At 41.4% G+C, this 24,997-nt stretch overlaps 1 protein-coding gene across 5 annotated transcripts in view; it reads left to right on the plus strand.

The window, feature by feature from the left end:
- The first annotated feature begins 1,935 nt into the window (after positions 1–1,935).
- Positions 1,936–24,997, plus strand: part of Marveld3 (MARVEL domain containing 3) — a 34,603-nt gene continuing 11,541 nt past the window's right edge. Inside the window, exons 1-3 of one of the 5 annotated variants that reach the window (XM_015496112.2) lie at positions 1,936–2,002; positions 18,264–19,266; positions 21,792–21,925. In XM_015496112.2, the coding sequence (XP_015351598.1) occupies positions 18,794–19,266; positions 21,792–21,925 (607 nt within the window). In that variant the 5' untranslated portion in view covers positions 1,936–2,002; positions 18,264–18,793. Of the gene's footprint in view, positions 2,003–7,337; positions 19,267–21,791; positions 21,926–24,997 lie in introns of those variants that run through there. The other 4 variants (XM_048792694.1, XM_015496111.2, XM_015496113.2 and 1 more) reach the window with 4 other exon arrangements.

The raw sequence follows: 24,997 nt of genomic DNA on the forward strand, positions 1-24,997 counted from the left end.
CTGGAGGAAAATTAGGTCCTGAAAAATTAAATATGCTCAAGTGCACAAATGGATCACATAGTTCAAACAAAGGAATCTGGCTCCAGATCCATTCTAACCACTAACACACCATCAGAAAGAAACCCTTCAGGGCTGGGGATGTGGCTCAAGTGGTAACGTGCTCACCTGGCATGCATGGGGTGCTGGGTTCGATCCTCAGCACCACATAAAATAAAATAAAGATGTTGTGTCCACTGAAAACTGAAAAATAAATATTAAAAAATTCTTTCTCTCTCTCTCTTAAAAAAAAGAAAAAGAAACCCTTCAAGAATTTGTTGAATTTGTTGCCTTTATTGTGAGTGGTTTTGACCTAGGTGCTTAGTAAATGATACAATCACTCTCAAACTTCTCAAAAGCCTCAGCAAAACTGTGGACTAGAAAAGAAAACTGTAACCAAAGTTCAAACCTCAGGCTGATTTCCCCACAGCCGTGGAAGTGACTTCCCTGGTCACAACGGCCTGTTGGGATTACCTTCATCTTTTCTATAAGTTGTACCGAATCATCCACTTACGACATTCTTGAATTTGTAATTAATGTTCATTTCTTAATCACACCCAGTTAAAAGCAGGTGCTCACACTTGGGCATTCTCCTGGGAAATTTTCAGGATCTAGGATCTTTTCATGCTGCAGTCTTTCCATTTTTAACACATAGTCTCCAAGATGCCCCAGTCTTGGGGAATAGAGGAGGCAGAGAGTGAATACACAAAAGGACAACCATTTTTATTGAGACAGGGTCTTGTCATGTTTCCTAAGCTGGTCTTGAAGTTGTGCACTCAAAAAATCCTCCTGCCTAAGCCTACTGAGTAGCTGGGATTACAGGTGTGCATATTGTTACCTAGTTGGCCCAAATATCTTTAAAAATCTTGAAAAAATGGTTCATTTACTTGGTGAGTAATATTCCATTTGATTTATGTATCCACTGCTGAAAAACAAATGGCATCAAAACTTGAAGATTCTAAAACAACAATACACGCTTATTGTCACTCACAGTTTCTGTAGGTCAGGAATTCAGGAGTAGCTTAGTTGGTTGGCTGTGACAGGGTCTCTCACAAGGTTACAGTCAAGATGTCATCTGGGACTACAGTCCACTGAGGCTTGCCCCGAAGGTGGAGGATTCACTTCCAAGATGGTTCATTTACAATAAACTAAATAAATAAAAAGGTGGCTCACTCATAAGGCTGTTGGTAGGAAGCTTCAATTCCTTAGCTGCTGACAGACCTAAGTCATTCCCATGTTGACCTCCAGAGGGATGCTTGAGCATCCTCATAACATGGCAGGTGGGATCCCCAAGAGTGAGTAAGTAAGGCAGTAACTCTTTTTGACCTCTCCTCAGAAGCTATCCTCTCTTATTTCTTTAATATTCTATTGGCTACATAGATCAGCCCTATTCAATAAAGAAGGATAAATCGTGGGGGATTAATATTAGAAAGAAAACCTCATGTGGGCCATCTTTGGATAAATAACTAAGGTCATACTGTCCCTCCATCTTCCTCTTCCATATACATCTATCATTAACGTCTATTTCCTCTTTCAATTCTGCCAGTACTTCATGTACATCAGGATTTTGTTGTTAGGTGTGCATATTTTATAATTGTTTTATCTTCCTAATAAATTGAAGTTTTATTGTCGGAGGCCACCCTGAACAGTAGCTATGCACACACCTTTAAGTCCTGAGTAAAGAGGTACTGGACTGGTATTGCACCCAGCAATGCAAGTGGACTTTACCTCTGCTTGGATAAGAAAGGTGCAGCTCTGGGAGTGGGCATCACCTGATAGGGTTGAATTACACGCACCTGTTTATTGTAATCCTACCCTTTTGCCCTTTTTTGGATAGATTGTTCCATGGATTAGCTCCCCCATTAATAAAACCCAGGTTTGAGGAGTGCTCCCTCTCTTTCTTGCCTGCCTTGTCTTCTTTGTGGGAGCTGAGTCAGAGGGGCCATCACAGAACCCAAAGAAAAAGGTATTTCTCTATGAGTCATTAGTTTGTGCCAGCCTAGTTCTCCTGGAGTGACCCTGACAGGAATAGTTGTGTGTCATGACATTTTATGATTAGGAAATGTCCAGCTTTGTCTTGGATAAATACATTTTAACACAAATGTATTTCACCTAAGGAAAAAAATGTATTTCACCTGATATTAGTATAGCCACTCTAACAACTGTACAGTTAACTCTTGCATATATATTTTCCCATCCTTTTATTATCCATTTTTGTTTCATAGTCTTTGGGGGTTTTTTACTGCCCTATTTTTGTGTTAAATAGTTATTTTTTTTCCTAGTGTTCTATTTTCATTCCATTTGGGCTTTGGAATTTTTTTTTTTTGTACTGGGAATTGAACCCAGCATTGCTGTACCACTTAACTGTGTGAAATTTGTGCCTTTGTATCTAAAATATGTTCCCCATAGATGGCATAAAATTGGATCTTGTTTTTCATCCATTTTGACAATCTGGATGCTTTTTTTTTTTTTTTTGGTACCAGGGATTGAACTCAGGAGCACTAGACCACTGAGCCACCTCCCCAGCCCTATTTTGTATTTTATTTAGACACAGGATCTCACTGAGTTGCTCAGCACCTCGCTTTTGTTGAGGCTGGATTTGAACTTATGATCTTCCTGCCTCAGCCTCCTGAGCTGCTGGGATTACAGGTGTGCACCACTGCACCCAGTCTGAATGCTTTTTGATGGGAATATTTAATTTGTTTTTATTTAATGTAAATTTAGATGAAGTTGAATTTACATTTACCATTTCAATACCTGTTTTCTACATATTTATGCCATTTTTGTTTCATAGTTTTTTGGGGTTTTTTACTGCCCTATTTTTTTGTGTTAAATAGTTATTTTTTTTTCTAGTGTTCTATTTTCATTCCATTTGGGTTTTGGAATTTTTTTTTGTACTGGGAATTGAACCTAGCATTGCTGTACCACTTAACTACATCTCCAGCCCTTTTTAATTTTATTTTTTAAAATTTGAGAGAGGGTCTTGCTAAGTTGCTGAGGTTGGCCTCAAACTTGTAATAGTCCTGCCTCAGTCTCCTGAGTTGCTGTTATTACAGGCATGCACCACCATGCACACCTCTTTATTTTATCTTTGAAGTTATTTTTTAGTGATTGCTCTAGAGATTATAACATGTATCTTAATTTATCACAATCCTTCCCAGATTAATACTAACCTAATTTCAACAAAGTATAGAAACTGCTGCTCCAATATATCTATTTCTTTGCATTTTCCCTATACAGGTATTGCTATTATTATATGTATTAAATAGTCATACAGGGCTGGGGTTGTGGCTCAGCAGTAGAGAGCTCACCTAGCACGTGCGAGGCGCTGATTTGATCCATAGCACCACATAAAAATAAATAAATATATCGTGTCCACCTACAACTAACTAAATATATATATATATATATATATATATATATATATGAAAATAGTTATACAAGTATCACAACAGTTTTATAATTTTGATTTTCTCTCTTAAATAAATTCATGAAATAAAAGAAAAAATACATTTTATGTAGCCTTTTATGTTTACCTAAGTTACTGTTTCCAGCACTTCTCCTTATGGATTCAAATTACTATCAGATACAATTTCCTTTTAGTCTGAAGAGTTTTATTTGGCATTTTTTGTAAAGAAAGATGGCTAGCAGTCATCACTTACCTATAACATTATTTGACTTTGACTTTTGAAGATTAATTTTGCCAGATATAGAATTATTGATTGACTGTCTTTTCATTTAGTACTTTGAATATGGCATTCCATTGCCTTATGACCTTCATTGATCCTAATGAGAAGTCAGTTGTTAACTTTATGATTGTTCCCTGTACTTGATAAGTCATTTTCCTCTACCTGCTTTCCAGATTTTCTGATTGGCTTTCAAAAGTTGACTATGATGTGTCTATGTGTTTATGTTACTTAGCATTCAACAGTATAGATTAATATTCTTAATCAGATTTGAGATGTCTTTGACCATTATTTTGTCAAAAATTTTCCTACCCAACTTTCTCTCTCTCCTCTTCATGATTCCCACTGAATGTATATTGGTATGCTCAATATTGTCTCAAATGTCTCTGTCATTTTTCTCCATTCTTTTCTCTTCTTTCTTTCTGTACTTCAGATTGGATAATATCTAATAACCTGTCAACAAGATTGCTGATTATTCAACCATCTCAAATATGCTGTTGAGAGACCTTCTAATGAATTTTTCATTTCAATTGTACTCTTAAACTCCAGAATCTACCATTTGGTTCTTTTTTATTATTTCCATATCTTTATTCATTTTCTTTATTCAATCAGTCATTGCATTAGCCATGGTTTTTCAGAGGAACCAATAGGAAATGTAAATATGCATATATACATATAAAGATATTTTATTATAAGAGATTGGCATACACAATAATGAAGGTTAATAAGTTCCAAAATCTGTCGGGAAGTTAGAGACCCAGGAGAGCTGGAAAGGCAGTTCCAGTCCAAAGGAGTCAAATACAAGATCCAAGACAGCTGATGTGTCAGTTTGAGTCAAAAGCAGGGGGGGAAAGAAAAAGACTGATGTGCCAGCTCAAAACATTCAGGTGAGAGGAATTCCACCCTACTTGAAGAGGGTCAGTCTTTTTGGTTCTATTCATGCTTTCAACTGTTTGGCTAAGCCCCACCCACATTGGGGAGGGCAGTCAGTTTTACTAAGTCTACTAACTCAAATATTAATATAATTCAGAAACTCCCCCAAAGACACACCCAGAATAATTCTGAACAAATGTCTGGCACTCTGTCAAGTTGACAGAAAAAATTAACCATTATAATCATTATCATCATATTTTCCTTTAATTCTTTAAGCATGGTTTTCTTTAGGTTTTGTTTTTCAACATACTTAAAACAGTTTCTTTGAAGCCTTTGTCTGCTGAGTCTAACATCCATGCCCCTCTGAGATAGCTTCCATTAACTGAATTTATTTATGTTTGTGGATCATACTTGTCTCTTTATATACATATCTTATAAACTCTTGTTATAAAGTGGACATTTTAGACACTATATTGTAGCAACACCTAATTTTTATTTTCTATTATTTTTATTGTTTTGTTGTTGTTGTTGTTTAGTGTCTTGGTTGAACTAATTAATTATGTAGAATGTGTCTACCTTGCAGAGTCAGCCACTAAGATCTATGTCAGTATTTTCCTCTATTTTTAAATCTGGCTTCCTATGGGTTGTTTCTAGATCAGCATAGCTTCATGTTCCAATAATGATTGGTCTGAAGTTGCACTCAAACATCTTGAACCTTCCATCCTTTACCAATGAACTTCTGTTGAATTGGGGAACACATTCAAAATTCATGTGGTTTATAAATTTGACCCAACTTTCACTTTCTCCCAGGCCTTTTCATGTCTCTTCTATAATGGGCACAAACTTTGCATTCAACCAGGAACATATAAGTTGTTTCTCATACTCCTTCTAAGATAACCAGTGACAAATGGGAGCTCCTCAAGACCCACTGTGACTGCCTCATTTCCTGACCTCCCAGTTAAATTTGGACTACTCTGTTGGCCTGTTGCTTGCCCCAGTACTCAAGATAGTTATGACATTGGCCTTCCTCCTTTGTTTGCCACATGGTCATTACAGTTTTTTATCACACTCCAAGGCATGGGATTTTCCCCATGCTCTGCTCCAAATCACATTAGCCCCCCTCCAGCAGGGGATCTGATGTTTGTGGAGCTTGACCCACTCTGGTGGAGTTTAGCCAAGAGAACTGGGTGAAGGAGTGAGAATAGCCTTAATAACAATGCCACAATCTTCCATGACTCATATCTGAGGTTCAGTCATTTTTTTCCCAAATAAACATTTTGATGTATGTATTTGGTTAATTTTTGGAATCCTGAAATTGTTTCTTTGATAATTTTGTTCAGTATTATCATTGTCTTTTGGGAAGGGATTTGCTAAGCTCCTCACTCTGCCATTTCAAAAGTCCTACCCCTTTTGACCTTCACCCAGTTCCATCAAATTGACTTCCTACATATCTCTGAAATCCATTCTTTTATCTTTATCTCCATTACCGCCTCTTAGCCCTAGCTATTCTCATCTCTTGGCTGAACTATTTATAATTGTTTCCTTAGTAATCTTCCCTCATCCTAAACTGTTTTCCATATTAAATCCAGAGTAATGTTGACCAAAGGCATTTTCTGATTATGTTACACTCCTCTCCCTCATCTTTGTTTAAAACTTTTCACTGAGTTCCCATTGCTCTTAAGATAAAGATCTTTTTAAATCCCTGACCTTTTCTAAGAGGACCTGTGTTTTCTGGATGCCCTCTCTTGACCCACTGTCTTTCTCTCTGTTCTGGAATTGTCCCATTTCCCTTCCTTCCTTAGGGCCTTGCCCATGCTTTTTCTTTTGTTGTAAACTTCTCAATCCTTCATCTGATTACCTAACTCATTTATCCTACAGATCTCTGTGCAAACATCACTTCCTTGGAGAAAGTATCCCTGATTTAACCCTGTGACTGATCCAAGTATAGTTTACTTCTTAGCACTAATTGTAAGTGTAATTTCACATTTATGGAGTGATTTTCCCCTCTCCCTGAATTGTAAGTTCCATGAGAACAACAGCCATGTTTTTCCTCTGTACTCCCAGTCTTTATCCCATAGTATATGCTCAAAATTGATGTGGTGCACAAACAAATAATGAATGCATGTGTGCATTAGCTAACATACTGTACCTTATGACAATTCAGTATTATTATCAAAATAGGTATAAAAGCAAAGTTCTAAACCTAACATGGTTGAGAAAAATATGTTTAAAATATGTAACCTAAAGGACATTTTTATGAAAAAAAAACTTAGCATATATAAAAACCAACTATTTTATCATACAAATATCATTCATCTTTTCCTTTGTCCATACACATAGATACAATATTTGTGCATGTATACACATATAAACACAAAAATATAATTTAAGATCCTTTGAATATGTGAATATAGTTTTTATATAGATAGTCTGATGGTATGCTGTACTTACCAACTTTTATTTTTTTTTATTTTTTATTTTTATTTTTTAGAGAGAGAGTACTTTAATATTTATTTTTTAGTTTTCGGCAGACACAACATCTTTTATTTGTATGTGGTGCTGAGGATTGAACCTGGGCCGCACGCATGCCAGGCGAGCGCACTACTGCTTGAGCCACATCCCCAGCCCTATTTACCAACTTTTAAAAATCACATATGGGGCTGGGGTTGTGGCTCAGTTATAAAGCGCTTGCCTTTCATGCGTGAGGCACTGGGTTCAATCCCCAGCACCACATTAAAAAAAAAAAAAAGAACTAAATAAACAAAATAAAGGTATTGTGTCCATCTGCAGCTAAAAAAATATTTTAAAAATTCATTTATGTTCATATTTCATCTTCATCTGAATAGTCATGAATATAATAACACCACATTATTGAAAATATACTTAGAAAATTTCAGCTTTGTCTGAGTACTACCATTTTCCAAAGTGGTAGAATGGAAATTAGAATGACTAACAAGACCCCAAATATGAAAATCTCTAATTTACCAAGATTCTATGAATTCTCGAGGTCATACAAAAGGGAGTATATTAGTTTCCTATGGCTGCCATAACAGAAGTACTTAAAACTGATTGGCTTAAACAATAGAAATATATTATCTCATAGCTCTGGAGGCTAGAAGCCCAAGATTAAGGGTTGGTTTCTTCTGAGGACTATGAGGAAGAATCTGTTCCATATGTCTTCCCAAGTTTCTGGTGGTTTTCTGATGTTTCTTTGCTAATAAGTGTATCACCTTTACCACTGCCTTCATGTTAACAGGGAGCTTACCCTGGCTGGGTAGGTGTGTCTGTGTCCAAATTTCCCATGTAATAAGGACATTAGTCATATCAGATTTGGGGCCAAATCTACTTCAGTAGGACCTCGTCTTAATTAATTACAACTGCTATGACGCTATTTCCAAATAAGGTTCCATTCTGAGGTATAGAGAGTTAAGATTCCAACAAATGAACTTGAGGAAACACAATCTAACCCATAATGGGGAGCAAATATCAGTGCTGATGTGATGAAATGGAAAGATTCATCAGAGAATTTGTTTTCCAGTCCCAATCTGTTGAAATTGAGACAAAGAAGGGGGCTTCTACAATGATGTCAAAGCATTGCTGAGAAATGACTTAAAACATGAAGTTTTAAATTAGGTTCTTGATTGTTAAAAAAAAAAAAAAAAAACTTTTCAAAACTCAAAAGAGAGCCCTTGCTATAGGTTTTAGATATGGTTTGAGTAAGTCCTATAAAAGTTCATATGCTAAAAGCTTGGTCGCCTGTGTGGTGGTGTTGAGGTGGTAGAACTTCCAAGAGTTGGGGCCTAGTGGAAGGTACTTAGGTTATGGGCCACCACCCCAGAGAGGCCTGATGTAGTTCTCACAGGACTGAATTTGTTCTCAGGAGACCAGTTGGTTATAAAGCCGGACATCTCACATGCTTGGCCCCTTCCACCTATGATTGTATCCCTTTCTGCTTCTCTACCATGTTGTGATGAAGCTGAAGGTGGGGGACAGTTCACCAGAGCTGGCTTGTCAACCACAGAATCATGATCCACATAGATCTCTTTATACATTACTCAGAATCAGGTATTACCCAGAATCAGGTATTGTTATAGCAGCACAAAACAGTAAGACAGACATTTTAGTAGGACTACAGTGTAAAGAGGCTCAACACATCTTATTTGCTATAACATAGCGTTATAGGACTACTGTCTCAGGGCTGGGATCCCTCTCAGCCTTTTTGAAGTTGCAAAACCCAACACACCATGCTTGTTTATTTGATGTTGTAATACCGCCATTATCTCCTTTCCCCATCCCAAACCCAGAGGAACTGCCAAAAATGGATTTACTTTTAAAGACTGATTTGGTTTTTCAAATTTCACCACATCTAAGATCCCATTACACTCTCCGACAAGGAGGTAAGCAAGAGCCGATGGCCACTAGGAACCAGAAGGGCTGAAGGACAGAACACATAGGGACATACCATAAGGACAACCATAATGAAATTATGAACTATTATTTTTTATTCCCACCTTGCACTATCTTAGATCACTTTCACAATAGCAAACCTAGAGAACTGGAAGTCAGAGTTACTGAAAATAAAATCAACACTATTTGGAATAAGGGATGGTAGGTTTATGGGTGGCTATTTTTATAGGTGATATTAATTTATTCTCTACACTTTTTTCTATTTTCATCATTTTCTACTATAAGGCCACTGTTAATCCAAAATAGTAATAATAGATTTGAAAGATGAGTAAGTTCATTCCTTTGCTCAATACATATTCATGAGTACTTACCACATGCCAGGCATGACATAGTGGTGAAAACAAGATAGTCCTGTCCTATGGCAGTTCCACTGGGGAGGTAATAAACCATTTGTCCTTCAATGTCAAAAATTTACTTTGGGCAGTTGTTTTGTTTTGTTTTGTTTTGAGAAGGGAAGATGGAGGTAGAAATTGCACTGTGCTGGGGATAACATGTGCCCCCCAAAACAAAACAAGGCTGAATCGAGAGGTTTGAGGGTCCATTCAAGCCCACTTGGTCGGTGCCTAGATTTTATTACAAGCTGGCTCTTGGAGTCAGCTGCATCTTCTTTGGGCCAAGCCTGCCTCTTGCATTTAATTACCTCCCCCTGGGACAATTGTGAGAATTACCAACAGCAGAGTACTCCTGGTAGAGGTGGGACTGAGAACAGCACAGGTCATACCGCTGACGTCAGGACTTCAACATATCTTTTTGTGAGGGAAAACACAAGTCAATCCATATTGTCTTGTATTGTATGATACAATACTAAGAAAACTAATAATAATGGCAAACTCTTCTTTGTCCCTCTCCAAGTCAGGCAGTGTTTTAGATGTGTTGCATATTTTAACAAATTATTTCCCTCATTTTGCTGACAAGGAAATCAAGGCAAAGCAAATTTAAGCTATTTCCTTAAGTTTACACAGCTAATGAGTGGTGGAGCCAGGCTTTAAACTCAGGCAACTTGGATCCAGAGATTCCATCTTCTTTTTACACTGCAAATTTTTATGTATATTGTGATGCCATCAATATTAAAATACATTAAAAAATTATAGAACAAAAACCCACTGAATAATTTACAAAAATGAAAATAGTTTGTTTTTAGGAGAGGGGTTGTTTTTTACAGTGTTACATTACTAGTGCTGTATAAATACACACATATATGCATGCTTTTATGGACATTTTTGAAAACAGAAAATGTTTTGAAAAAGTCTGCAATTTAGAAAAATTTGTAAGGATTCCATAATCAGAAAAGAGTGATTATTAACCTTAGGGACAGCCAGTCTTCAACATGGTCTCAATGATTCCAGTCTTCTGGGACTCTTAGGTGCTGTTCCCAACATTCAGTAAGGGCTGACTTGTGTGACCAATAGAACTATTGTGGAAGTGATGGCATGTGGCTTTTCAGACAAAGATCAGAGACTTTAAAGCTTTCACCTTGACCTCTTAGATCTTTTGACCTGGGAAAAACCAGCTACCATGTCATGAGGACACTTGGCACCAGCATCCCCTTGCCCTCTGTGTAAGTGTGTCACCTTAGAAGCAAACTCTTAAGCCGCTGCCAACCTCTTGGTTGCAACCTCAAGGGAGACACACATACATGACCATGAACGAAGGAATGTGGACAGCTTCTAGAAGTTCCTCCAGAGGAAAAATGTTTGACTTTAGCCCATAAACCCATTTCAGACTTCTGATCTCACGAACTCTTAATTTTTTAAGCCAGTACATTTGTGGTAATTTGTTACAGCAGCAATAGGAAACTAATACACTCAAAAACTCTGAGGGTAATAAATAATTATTGTTTTTTAAAGACTCTAAGTTTTGGGGGCAATTTGTTATACAGCAAGAGATACCACTATACAATCCATCATTCACAGTAACTTGAAATTACAGGTCAAATGATAAGAGGGCTGTTCTTGATCTCTCCATCAGATCTGTTCAAATACATCGATTCATTGATTCTTCTGGATTCATCTTTCTCAATCAACCCACCTCAACATTCCAGAGTAAAAATCTTCTAGTCTTTAACTTGATATCAGTTAAGGGCAGAGAGGAAGAACTCTCTTCAGAGGGACTTCCTATTTCCCAAGGACTTCACAAGGACTTCAGGACAGCCTATTTCCCAAGCCTCCAACTCCAAAACCTCCTTCTTTGGCTCTCTCTGGGCAAAAGAGGCAGCTGTTGGCAAGGCTGCCTGCAAGACATAAATCAGTTTTGGAAGTGCTTTGTCCATGTTAGTGCTTAGCCTTTCCTACTTGAGTGTCTCCCAAATGCCTTTGAGCCATTTACCATACTGCTCTGCCCCCAATAAGGAGCTATAAATCCCTGACACCTGCTCACTACATTCTTGTAGAAAAGTTCTTCTTTCAACAGTTCTAAATGAATGTTTTGACAAGAAAAAGGGTTTTAATTTATCCTCTTCATCACGAGCCTATAGTTACGCTGAAGTCTCTTCATTCCAGAAAAATAACCTCTCTCCATGTTCCATTCCTCCTGGCAATGGCCCTTCCTTCCTAGCAATCCTCTGAAATTGACCTGGCCAAGGTCATTGGCAATCTCCAAACATAACTGACACTTTCCAGTGTTGAACTTACTTAGCTTTTCTGTAATAAAAATTGCGTAGTTACCAGTACATGACATTCACTGAGTATTCTAAGTTTTTGACATCTAGTGACTCACTGCTCTTGGACATTGGATGCTGTTGATCACTTGCTCCTTCTCACATAAGTAATTACATTCATTAAGATCTCTCGAGGGGCTGGGATTGTGGTTCATGGGTAGAGCACTTGCCTGGCATATGCGAGGCCCTGGGTTCGATCCTCAGCACCACATAAAAATAAATAAATGAAATAAAGGTATCGTGCCCAACTACAATTAAAAAAAAAAAAAAAAGATCTCTCAAGTCTACTTTCTTTCCATCCACAATTCCAGACCCTTGACTAGGGGCTACTATCCCTCCAGAACATTCTGGATTGTTATTTCTATGACAAATGTGACTGAGATACTTCCCTGATTGCAAGTCACATCTGGTGGCTCCACACAGCCTGTAGTCTCAAACCTGAAATGTACTCCAATATGCAAGCATTTGTATACACATTATGTGTCTACAAGCCACTAATAGATCATTTACACTATCATTCAGATTCAGAAAAAGAAATTCCCCAAAAGATAGCAGTCATAGATTGAGTAGAAGTTCTAAGACTTTTTCCCTATACCACAGTGGAGGTGTGTACACTTACTTGCTTGGAGACCTCAGACCCTCCATGGTAAGTCCAAGGGCAAATCCTGGCTTTCCAGGCTTATAATGATCTGGCTCCTACCTGCCTTTTCGGTCTCTTTCTCTCCCTTTTGTCCTTGCTCCCACTGCTGTGGTCCAAATGGAAGAATTTGAACGTAAATGTCCCAAACCTACCTGCTTTCTGTCTGCTGTTGTCTTCATTTAGAATGTTCTTTTCCTTTTTTTAATATTTATTTTTTAGGTGCAGATGGACACAACACAATGCCTTTATTTTTATGGGGTGCTGAGGATTGAACCTGGGTCCCGCCCATGCTAAGCGAGCACTCTACCGCTGAGCCACAATCCCAGCCCTAGAATGTTCTTTTCTGCCTTGACTCTCCAGGTCCCAGGTCTGTCTGTCTCACTCATTCCTAAAAGTGCTCCTTATCCACCTGCTTCTTCTTAAAGCTGCTTTTGGTTACTTCTGTCTCCATACCCTGTCCATCCACCACATACATCTTTTTCTTCTATTAGGCAGTATTTGCTTATTTGCCTCCCTCATGACACTTTGAGCTTTCTGAGGTCAGGACTATTTTATTATCACAATTATATCCATAGTGCACAATAACAGTAAGAATGGCAAGAATAGTAGCTAATGCATTTATAGTATTCACATGTGCCAGGCACTGCTCTGACTTGTACACACTCTTGCTTATTTAATCCTGTGTGGTAGGTGCAATTATCCCTGTTTTGTAAATGAGGACACTTGGGCACTGAGGGTGGAGTGACTTCCTAAGCTCACCTATATAGCATGTGAGGTTCAGAAAATTTGGAACTACCTTGAACTCCAGGCAGAGAAGGTCGAGGAAATGCTCAGGCTGAGGAGAGCGGCAGGTGTGGCCCTGGGGCCTCCTGCCTGCCAGGCTGAGCTGTCCTAGCCTGGCCTGCAGTGCTCCCTGCTGGCCAGCTCTCTCTCCCTGTAGCTCTCCTCTCTCTGCGAGGGCCCCTGCAGGGGAACTAACCTTGCCTTCAATCCCCTCTGCCACCAGAGGTTGTGTCTGGGGTCTGGCAGCAAGTACAAAATATTCGGGGAGGGGAAGAGAGTCAGAAGATCACACAGGGAATATGCAAGGACTTCCCTACATTCACGTCTGAAGGAAAATACTCAAACACTCAAATTGGTAAACTGTCTGCCCCCCAAATTCCATAGGATATGCCAAAACTAATAGAAACTTTCATTTTCTAAAAAGAAAGTAGTTACATATTTAATTCTTCTTACGCTAGGCTCTTCTTTAGGACAAAATTGAATGCTAACTTATTGCTATGATTTGGATATGATCTGTCCCCCAGAGGTTCATATGTTGGAAGTATGGTCCCCAGCATGGTAGTGTTTAAGAGGTGGGACCTAGAGGAAGATAGCTAGGTCATGAGGCTCTACCCTCATGAATGAATGAATACACGTCTGGTAGAAGTGCCTAAGTTCCCATGAGAGTAGGTCTTTATAAAAAGAGCAAGCCTGGCCCCTCTCTGATCTCTTGCTTCCTGTCTCACCATGTGATCTCCTCCACATGCACTCCCACCATTGTAATGTCATCTCCATGAGACCCTCACCAGAGCCTAACAGATGCTGGCAGTGTGTTCTTGAGCCTCTGGTGGGTGGAATAACACTCTTTTCTTTTGCAAAGTACCCAGCTTCTGGTATTTTGTTACAGCAATACAAAAAGACTGAGACACTTGAAAAATATACTTACTGGTTCTCAAATAGGGTGCCTAATGAAACTATTCAAAAATACAAATGTGTTGGCTCTGTTCCAAATGGATTCAGTTAGAACCACTCACGGATACTATTTCACTTCAGGATTAAACTCAAGCAACACTTTCCCAAATCCAAAACCTTTATGACCACTTAGCATCTTGTTTTTTCCAGCTAAAGGAAATTCAATGCCTTTATGTTGGAACTTCAGGGGGAAAGTATGCATTGTCTAGAGGACACCCCTCCAAGTTTCCTGATTCAAGTCTGTCATTGTGTTTGAGATGTTCTTCCGTTCTGTAAATTGTAGGTGACTGATGGCAATACAAAAAAACTTCTTTCTCTATACATTCAAATTATATCCTGACTTGTAGAAGTTGAATTGATTTTCCTTTCCCTCTTTGGAAAAAAGCAGTTTTGCTTCCATTTGTACATTCATTTCATCACACTTGACCTATAAGTGGGTCTCTCTTCTTGCAATTGTTTGTGACCTTGTTGTAATATCTGCCTGACTCCCTCAATGAGTATTGAGATGAATAAAATCTTAAACATGGGTTTGTTTCTCTCTCTCTCTCTCTCTCTTTGGTTTTTGTCATTGTTACTGGATTGTTACTGGGGATTGAACCCATAGCTACTTCACCACTGAGCTTTTTATCCCCAGTCCTTTTTATTTTTTAACACAGAGTCTCCCTAAATTTCTAAGGCCTCAAACTTGTGATCCACCTGCCTCAGCCTCCTGAGCTGCTGGGATTACAGGCCTGTACTACTGCACCTGCCTCATTTTTCTTGTTCTGGGAAAATTATCTTCAACATGCAAATAGCAACTACTTTCCTTTTCTCTGCTCTGGCCATCTGCTACTTTGCTTTGGTTGGAATTTACTCAAGGGAATTTCTCAGAAGAGAACTCCTGCCCTTGTTGTGCCCTTCCTCCATATGCATAATATCTACCATGGATTCCTGGAAGAACAGTGGAATAGCCAAAAATCTTTTATTTTTAATTAAAGGCAAAGAGAGATCGGGGCATTGACTCATCACCATCTCTTTTACAAATAAAATAGCATAAGCTAAACCAAAATTAAGTAAACCCAAGAGATTTTCACTGGACTCCCTCAGTGTTCTTTCTTGATCCTTTCTCACTTGTATGGTTGACATTTCATCAACATTTACATGTACTAGAATTGTTTTATTTATAATACCTTTGCATGACGCTGTGGAAAATAAAAAGTACCTGTGATCTTCCTGAGTACACAGAATTAGTCTATAAAAACTATTATCACCTTAACTGGAGCTATTGGCCAGAACACATACACAACAAGTTTTCACGTCACTTGGGATTCCTTATACCATTGTGGCTGGGTTCCAAGGAGGAGCATCCTCAGAGACAGCCAGGAAGAAACTGTACCACCTTCCATGGTGAGCCTCAGAAGTCACTAAGTACATTCTGCTGCATTCTGTTCAGGTCCACCTTTGAGAGGATGAGACCTGGGTAGCCCCTCAGGGCCTCGTGATTTAAAAGGGCCTCTTGTTTCTTTAACACCTTGCTGTCGCCACCTTGAAATTCTTTAATGATATCTGGACCGGAGCCCTTCATTTTCATTTTGCACTGGGCCCCCAAAACTGGGTTGCCAGTTCTGATTTTTTTTTGTCCATGAAGCCACAAAGACCTGCCCAGACTCATAGGGTGGGAATATCAAGTTAGTCTCCTTTTTTAATTGGTGCATTATAATAATACATAACCGTGGGACTCATTATGCCATATTTGACTACCTTTTTGATGAAGCAGCAGATTTCTTGGACTGTTCTTGGAAATACTGTTGTGGCCTTTTTTTAGAAAATGCTACCTGCCACAGAGGATTGATTTATGGAGAAGTTAAGACAAAACAGGACATTTAAAAAACTTTCCTCCAATTTATAAACTTCCCAGCCTCTGCAAAGACACCTTTGGGTCCTCCCTGCTCCACAAAACCCTCCTAAAGAGAAGCAAAGGCAGCTGAGCCCAGTAGCACATGCCTGTAATCTCAGAGACTCGGAAGGTGGGAGGAGAATCACAAGTTCAGGGCCAGCCTTAGCATTTAGTGAGACGCCGTCTCAAATTTTTTAAAAAAAGGCTGAGGATGTAGCTCAGTGGCAAAGCACCCATAGATCAATCCCAATACCAAAGAAAGAGAGACAAAGGTGATATCAAAGTGTCCATATATCCATTCAACAAATCCTGATTGAGTGCACACTGGGGGAGCATTTATAAATGACTCAGAGACCTTGTCCTCAATAGGCTGGGGCAAGAGTCCCAGCAATGGCTGGCACAAATGAAAGGAGAAGAGAAAACAGAAGGTAAAGGACCAAGAACCCTGAGAACAAAGTCCTAGGGATGTCTAAGAGAGCCAGCTTCCTGGAGACATGGCATCTGTGTGGCCCCTCCCATTCATTCAACAACATCATTCATTCGTTCACTGAACAAGTATCATGTACGCCATTTGTAAGTTCCCACCCTGGTGGAGCTTGCTTTACAAGGTACACACCTGTTTGTCTCATCTATATCTGATTTAAATGACTTTTGGCTTTAGACTTTTGAATTTGGGCTGGAACAAGAACTTGGGGATTATTGAGATGGAGTGGCTATATTTTGCTTGTGCAAGGGACATGAATTTGGGGAAGGGATGTCATGGTCTGGATGTTGGTATCCCTAACAAAATTTATGTTGAAATTAATATCCAATGTGTTAGTATTAAGAGATAAGATCTCAAGCTGGGGGTGTGGCTCAGTGATAGCACACTCGCCTGGCATGTGTAAGGCACTGGGTTCGATTCTCAGCACTACGTATAAATAAATAAAGGTCTATCAACAGCTAAAAAAAATTTTATTAAAAAGACATAGGGTCTCTGGGGGAGTGATTAAGTCATGAGGCTCCACCCTCATGAATGGGATCAGTGCCCCTGTAAAAGAGGTCGGAGGTGGCTGCCTTTCCCTATCTGCCCTGGAAGGACCAGGGAAGGCAGCACCTAGGATATGGAACTGGAGGGTATTATGTTCAGTGACATAAGCCAGACACAGAAAGATAAATGCCGCATGTTGACTCATATGTTAGAATAAAATCGATCTCAAAGGCAAGAGCAGAATAGTGATTATAAGAGGCTGGAAAGGTTAGGGAGGCAGAGGATAGAGGATAATGGGATAATGGTACCAACATTCAGTTAGATCAAAGTAAGTTCTAGCATCCTACAGCACAGTAGGGAGACTGCAGTCCACTACCGGATACTGTATAAAAACTAGAAGAGAGGAATTTAAAGATTTCAGACACAAAGAAATAATGGAAGTGTTAATTATCCTGATTTAATTTTCCTGATTGCATCTTATAACATTACTCCATGGATACATACAATTATTATGTATTATTTTTAGGAATTTTGAGCCAGTCTTTAAACCAATTTTTCTCGAAATTGGACATGGGAGAGCATTTATGCCATGACAACGGAATACTGAGCTTAGGATTTTAGAGCTGTTTTATGTCAAAATAAATGACATTTATTTATTTTTTATCATTGTTGCTTTGTTTATTATTTATTACTGGAATATTTTAACAATTTAAGTTTTTCAGTGCATCTTAATTATACAAAACAATGGGGTTTTGTGGCACATTCATGCATGCAGATAACACATGTGATCATATATGAGCCCCTCTCCCTGATCGTCTCTCCCTGATCCCCTTCCACTTCTCTAATGGTCTCCTTGCTTCTTTCACAACATCTTTTCCTCCCCCTAGATTCCACATATGAAGGAAAACAAAACCCTTGTCTTTCTGTGTCTGGCTTATCTTGCTTAACATTATGATCTCCACCCCCGCCCATTTTCCTACAAATGACATAATTTCATTCTTCTTTATGACTAACACTGGGTTGTGTATATGTTCACCGCATTTTCTTTATCTATGCATCTATTGCCGGCATCTATTCCACAAGATGTCTATTGTGAATTCTGCTGCGGTAAGCATGGGTATGCTGACTGTAATTCTTTTGAGCATATAACGAGGAGTGGCCTAGCTAGATCTTGTGGTGGTTCTATTTTTAGATTTCTGAGGCACCTCTGTACTGATTGACTAATGTATTAATCTACATTCCCTCCATAGGTATATAGGGTTCTTTTCCCCCCTGCATCCTCTCCAGCTTTTATTGTTTTGTTTTTGGTGGTTTTGTATTCTTAGGTGAAAGCCATTCTGACTGAGGGGAAACAGAATCACAAAGTAATTCTGATTTGCATTTCCTAGATGGCTAAAATTTGGAACATTTTTTTTCGTATAATTATTGACCATTCTTACTTATTTTGAGAAGTGTCTGAAGAAAAGATATTTCTGATGGGCTTAACAAACCTTTGGAGGTACATTTGCAGCATGAGGAATTCAGTCATTGCTGTCTGTCACCTTCGGACAAGTATCAGGATGGTCAGGATACGTTTTGCGCTTCTTTGCATTGTATGACGTTTTTGTATATTTTAAAAATCGAATGAAAAAATACTTCAGAGATGGAAAGTCCTGCGTGGTGATAACCACCCACACGGTGACGGCCGCAGCTGGCTGACCAGGGGAGGACACTCAGTCCTTGGGGCACGCGCACAGGTGAGCGCTCCCAGGCCAGCTGCGCGTGCGCACAGGTGTGCTGCCGCCCTCCCTGCCGCTGAGTTTGGCCACCTGCCCGGGAAACTTGTCGCTCTCGGGCGGGGACACGGAACCGGGCCATGGAAGATTCGCTGGGGACTCGCGAGCCCCGGGTTCGACCGAGAGAACGGGACCCGGACCGGCGCCCCCGCCCGGACCGAGACCACCACCCTGAGCGACCGCGGGACAGAGCCGGGGACCGGCGCAGGGAAAGGAATGGGGACGACGCGCGGAGGGACGGGGACCCGCGAGGGGATCGAGACAGGGACCGGCGAGGGGATCGAGACAGGGACCGGCGAGAGGATCGGGACAGAGGGAGGGACCGAGACCCCCACCAGGACAGACACAGGGACGCGGGCCATCGCTCAAGTGAGCAAAGAGGTTGGGAAAAGTCTCGCCAAAGCCGGACGCGGGACACAGCCCCGAGACCGACCTGGGACACAACTCGGGGACCGACCTGGGAGGCAGCCCCACCCCCTTGGCCCGGGCCTTGGGAAACCCCGGAGCCTCCCGCCCCGAGGAAGGAGAACTTCGGTCGCCATGCACCACAAAGGTGAGGGGACTGCTGGGGACACGGGGCCCTGCGACCACGGCCAAGGCCAATCTGCGCTGCCCTGGCTTCCTAGAAAGCCCATTTAAAAGAGGAAATACCATTTCTCTCTTTTGTGCCCTCGGAAGTGACCCTGGAGAGAAAGGAAAGCGTAGGGTGTCCCCACCAATCCCAGATAAAGCAGAAAGCACTCCTCTTGGCAGTGGCAGGGCTGAGACCAGGTAAAGAGGAAGAGGGCCCCAGGACAGGAAAAGCCAGGTTCACGTGAAGCTCTTCCCTGACACCATTCCCTACCCTATCAGGACCGCCCCTTAGGGCTTAAGACCCTGACTCTTCTAACTCTCCTCTTCCTTCTTCCCTTCCTCCTTTAATTCTTCTTCCTCATCCTCTTGTTCTGGGGATTGAACCCAGGGGCGTTTTTCCCCTGGGCCACATTCCCAGTCTGCCGTTTTAAAAAAAATGTTTGAGACAAGGCCTTGCCAAGTTCCTGAGACTAGCCTTGAACTTGCCACCTTTCTGTCAGCCTCCTGAGTTTCTGGGCTTACAGTCAAGCACCACCATACAGCTCCTCCTCAACTTTCAAAGTCCTGGTCCCTGGTGTCCAGGACCAAATAAAGTCAGCCCCATGAAGAGTTAATAATTTAACATGTTACCCCTTTAGGGCTATATGCATTTCAAAAACAGCTGGGAGAGAAGCTACACTTTTAACCAAGGAACTAAATCTACCTAAACTTTGTTCACGGAAGGACATAGATTTGTTTCCTTCTCGTCAGTGAGGTCTTCAAGGCAGCCTCTTTCAAATCTCACATTGAGACCCCACCTTCCTTAATGAACAAACTTTGCTATCCCTACCTTGAAGAACAAGGAATTCCCATAAGCTCCGGTAGAACAAAGATCATGATGTTCTGGAAGATCATGTGCGCTAGGGGAGAGTGGAGATGGAAGAACCCTTGTCCTCATGTGCCCTTCTAGGAAGCTAACATTTCATCCAAATTCACAAATGTTACTGAATGTGCAAATAATGTGACCAGTGCTGTGGACTGAATAGATAGGATATTGTTCCTGCCATCCCCAACAAGGAGGCACACAGATCCTGTGGCAATGATTGCCTCCTGCTTTTTCATACACAGCTTCCACTGAGGGACTCAAAAGCTGAGCCCAGTCTCTCGCAGTTGTGTCCACACAGCTGTAAAGCTACTATCCTGAGTTTATGTTACATTATCTAAAACCAACTAGTATGACAAAGGTTGAGCCAAGATTGGCACTAGCTATTGTTTCTCTGACTAAAGCCACATTGTACAGCAACTGCACGACTAGGAAAATTGAGGGCTGCCTTTTTAAGTTTCCTTATAAACTAGAGTCCCAGTTCCCCCACTCCAAAGCGAGTGAAGGAAATACTTTCATTTTTCGCTTCTTTTGCTCACCACCAATTGGAGGTTTGAAACCAAAGGGCAATTTATTCCTGTCTATTTTCTACTTAAGCATTTATTTAATGGATAGGTTGGCGGGACAGGGCTGCAGAGATCTACCCTCTTAGTGTTCACAGCCTGGTATACGAGAATGACAGGTCAGCAGGTCAGATGCAGCACAGTGTGAAATGGGCTGCAGGAGAAACTTGGATTAGGAAAGAACAGAGCTGGGCTCCTGAGCAGGCTCAGGCAGGCTTTCCAGAGGAAGGACCACAAGCTGAGTTCTAGAGAAGCAATAAGAAGGGGAAGGCTGAAGGAGGAAGGTGGAAGGTGTTTTAAGCAGAGGAAGTGTCTGCAGTGACCCAGAGGCATGGGAGAGCACGTCATCTTTTGGGGCGAAGGTCAGTTTCACTGAGTCTGGGTCTGTGAGCCTGAGGCTATAAGTGTAGAGAAATAAGCAAAGGCCTACTGTGCAGTACTAAATGTTTAAGGATTTCAAATCTAAGGTAAGTTCTGTGTTCTAGAAAGATCCCTGGAGCCTAGCAAGTAGAATGCAGCCTCCTATTGAATCTTAGAACCCAGAATGTGCTAGATAAATGTGGGAGAAAGAAGATAGAAAGTGCCAGGATTGGTGGAGGAAGAGAAGATAGGAAGATCTCAAAAGTTGTTTGTAGCTCCCATCTTCTTGGAGAATTTCCACAGTAACCACAGACAGAAGAGCATGCCAACCTGGACTCCATAGTCTTGTAAATACACACTAGTTCTGAGAGGCCTAGTCCTTGCCGAACTGAGAACCTCAACTCTTAGAGGCAGCTCCCAGCTCCCTCCCTGGTTAGGCAGCTTCCACAGGCAGACGACCTAGCATCCAAGGCAGCACTTAGGTGTTCAGGATTACAGGATCGGTCTTGGGGTTAACTAGCCGTGTTGGGTCACATGTTTAGATGTTTGGTGGTGTCACTAAACCAAAGAAGCCTCTGGAGTCTGAAATACTGTGGCAGAGCTTGTTTCTGTTCTGCACATTCTGTAACTTTCAGGCCCATGGCGAAGAGTCAAGAGTTCTAATACCGACTGAGCCACTGAATTGGAGGCCCATTCCTAATGGCTGTGTGTGCTTTTCAGTTATAGTGAACCCACCTCGGGGAGATATGTGCCCTCGCACCCCAGGCCTGGACTAGAGGAAGTGGAATATTACCAGTCGGAGGCGGAGGGGCTCCTGGAATGTCACAAATGCAGATACCTGTGCACAGGGAGAGGTGAGCCTTTATGGAGTCTGTGTACTGTTTGCTGTTGCAAGTGGTCTGAAAGTGGGGGACAGACTTTCCTTTGGGGTTCTAGTGTTTTCATTTCCATACCTATCTGAGGTTCTTGCTTTCCAAAAAAAAAAGAAAGAAAGAAATAGAAACTATTTTATGAGCTATCATTCTCCAGACAAGAAACCAGAGAAAAAAAGTGATTTTTAAGAATACCCATAGCACTCATATAAATATGCCCTGTGCAGAGAAACGTTGGACCCCTCGCATTTTCATCTCCATACCTGCATGAGGTTCTGTCTCTCTGAGCAAAGGAAAGTGTAGAACAGGCTGCTCTCCTGGAGCACTGAGCAGCCATGTTTGCAGTTTCCAGACTCCAGGTGGAGCCCCAAGGGCTGCAGGTGCAACTGGCCATGAGCTGCCAGGTGTTGGTGGGGGCTTCTCTGACAATGTAGCTGAGTTTGGAGAGAAGAAAAATCACCCCAGTGGGCCATCAGGTTGCAGCCCAGACCACATAGACAGGAGCAAATGGTCTTCTTGGAGCCCTGACGCCCAAATACTTCATCAATAGCTTTTGATCACGCCATTGGCTGAGATGCACTGTAAGAAATACATTTTACATTAAGACCAAGTTCACACGCACAAACAAAAATGCCATGAAACTCCACTTGCCTTACTACATATCAAACACACTGGTATTTTCTGTTTTATTGGAAGCAAAAACCAAAAAACCTATTTATTGAGTACATGAAGTCTGCAAAACACTGAGCTAATATTAAGTGTCAGCTCTCAGGGTTCTCATCTTAGCATGGGTCCTGCCTGAGCCAGCAATGAAGAAAATCTGGTTCATCAGGGTGAGCCCTAATGGCATGTGGGATTTGTAAGCAATCTTCCTGGGCTACATATAAATTAGGGAGAAAACAGCCCAGCCTAAGGGAAGAGATCATGGAGCTCCTAACTGAAAATGTATTTTAGGGTGATTACGAAGATGTACATGATTATAGGATTATAAGGAACTTTAATGAAAGGCCTCTAGGCAATCCCAGTTAGGGATCATTATCTTAATTTACATGTGTTGGTGCAGCCTCCTTGCCTTTTAAGTCTCTCAACAACTCCTGAGGCTCAGAGAGGTACAACAAGTCATCCAAAGTCACACAGCTGTTACGTGAAGGAGCTATGATGGAAATTTAGAACCTGACCCTAAGTCCTCAAGTAGTTTACTTGCTTAGTTTCTTCTTTTCTTGATCATGTAAATAACAGGAACAAGCCAGAGGCTGGCTAACAGGTTTCTCCCTAGAGACATTTTTCTTTTGAGATTGATTTACCAAGAGGAAAGGGCAGGGCTTAGGGCCTCAGACTGAAACAGACCCTGTGGTTTAGGCTTCATTGCTTCTGGCACTTTGGCTTTGAGCCTGAAGGTTGGGTTTCTAAGTCAAGGTAGTGAAAGAATAGTTCAGCCTCCAGAAACTAACAAATGAGGGCTTGAAAGGAACTCTGGATGGACAGAGACCCATAGAAATACACAATACAGCATTGTGTTGAGAGAAACAACCATTGAACACCGGGAACTTGACTCAAGCAGGAAATACATGCCTGGATAAAGGTCAGCTGAAGCTCTTTAGACCCACCTTAGAGTAGATCCTCTGTGACTTCCTTATCAGTGAAGTCATGCCCCACCCCCAACAGACTTGCAAAAATTGGGAACAATTGTAGCCCTCCTTCTCTTTCTAGGGAGACTGGGCTGAAATCTGGGCTGTGATCTAACTTCAGAAAGCTCCATGGTTTACTAGGAGGCCAACAAAAAGAGGCAGGCCCCAGATTTACTTTTACAAGCAAGAATTCTCTGATACTAAAAGCTTTTAGTATAGAGATCAGACTGAAGCCAAGTCACATGCACATATCAGGCCACCAGAGAATCCTGTGCATGTGTAGGTTGTGCTCCTTTATTATTGAGAGGGATGGGTAAGCCCGGCAGGAAGGTGCATTTCCCGGCTCCTGTTTGCACCCCGAAGCTTCTCCTTTCCCTTTTGTTTTTTCCCTTGTGCTCAAATCATGGGGTTTGTATTCAGCCTCTCGCCTTAACTGCAAAGCACGCTTCAAAGGTTAATCTTCAGCCAGGCACTGGTGGTGCCCACCTGTAGTCCCAGCTACTTGACGGCTGCGCAGGAAGATTGTTTGAGCCCACAAGTTCAACAGCCTGGGCAGCTTAGTGAGAGTTATCCGCCCCTCCCCCCCCAAAAAAGGGTTATTTACTCCACGACAGTTGTCATTTCTAGAGTCAGTAGTGCTGATCTCTCATTCAGAGTCTTGAGGTGTAGGTGCTGAGTGTTCCGAGTTTGTTTTTCAGAGGAGCGATTTCCTGACAAGGAACCTGAGCTGGAGGAGTTGCCAGCACAGTCCATCCTGGGCAGGAGGGGAAGGACAGGGGGCCCTAAAACTTTGTGATGGCCCTAAAAAGGTTCAGGGTAGAAGTTGTAGTCGTTTTCTAATTTATGCTCACACTCCCCTCTTTTTGTGTGTTCGGAGCTCCTGCAGTCCCCTTTATCCTAATGCTTATTGAACACCCTGTGCAGAACCTGTCTGCACTGAGATCAGATCAAGATTTCAAACTGCAGCTGACTTTAACAGTGTTAACTGATTAACAGATCTGAATGCCATGGCCAGAGTCCAAGTAAGGAGTGACCCTAGGCGAACTGCCGAGGGTTTTTTTTTTTTTTTCCTGGTTTTATTTTGTCTTTTGTGCGGTATTGGGGACTGCATCCAGGTACCCTACACTGAGCTACATCTCTGACCCCTTTCATTTTGAGACAGCGTCTCACTAACTTACAATCCTCCTGCCTCAGCCTCCCAAGTCACTGGAATTACAGGCACGTGCCACCCTGCCAGCTGAACCTCTGGTTCTTAGGGCAGAGAAAGGTGCTGGCTCAGAACCATATTCCCTGGAGTTCTGAGAGGGCCGTCTACCCCAAGGAAAGCCTGGGAGCTTCTGGGCTTTATTTTAAGGGTGCCATTGGCCATTTCCACAGCCGGAGGCATTCTTTTGTGGTTACACAAAGTTTTTTTTTTTTTTTTCAA

The sequence above is a fragment of the Marmota marmota genome, unplaced genomic scaffold (genome assembly GCF_001458135.2).
Source record: "Marmota marmota marmota unplaced genomic scaffold, marMar, whole genome shotgun sequence".
Taxonomy (NCBI): Eukaryota; Metazoa; Chordata; class Mammalia; order Rodentia; family Sciuridae; genus Marmota; species Marmota marmota.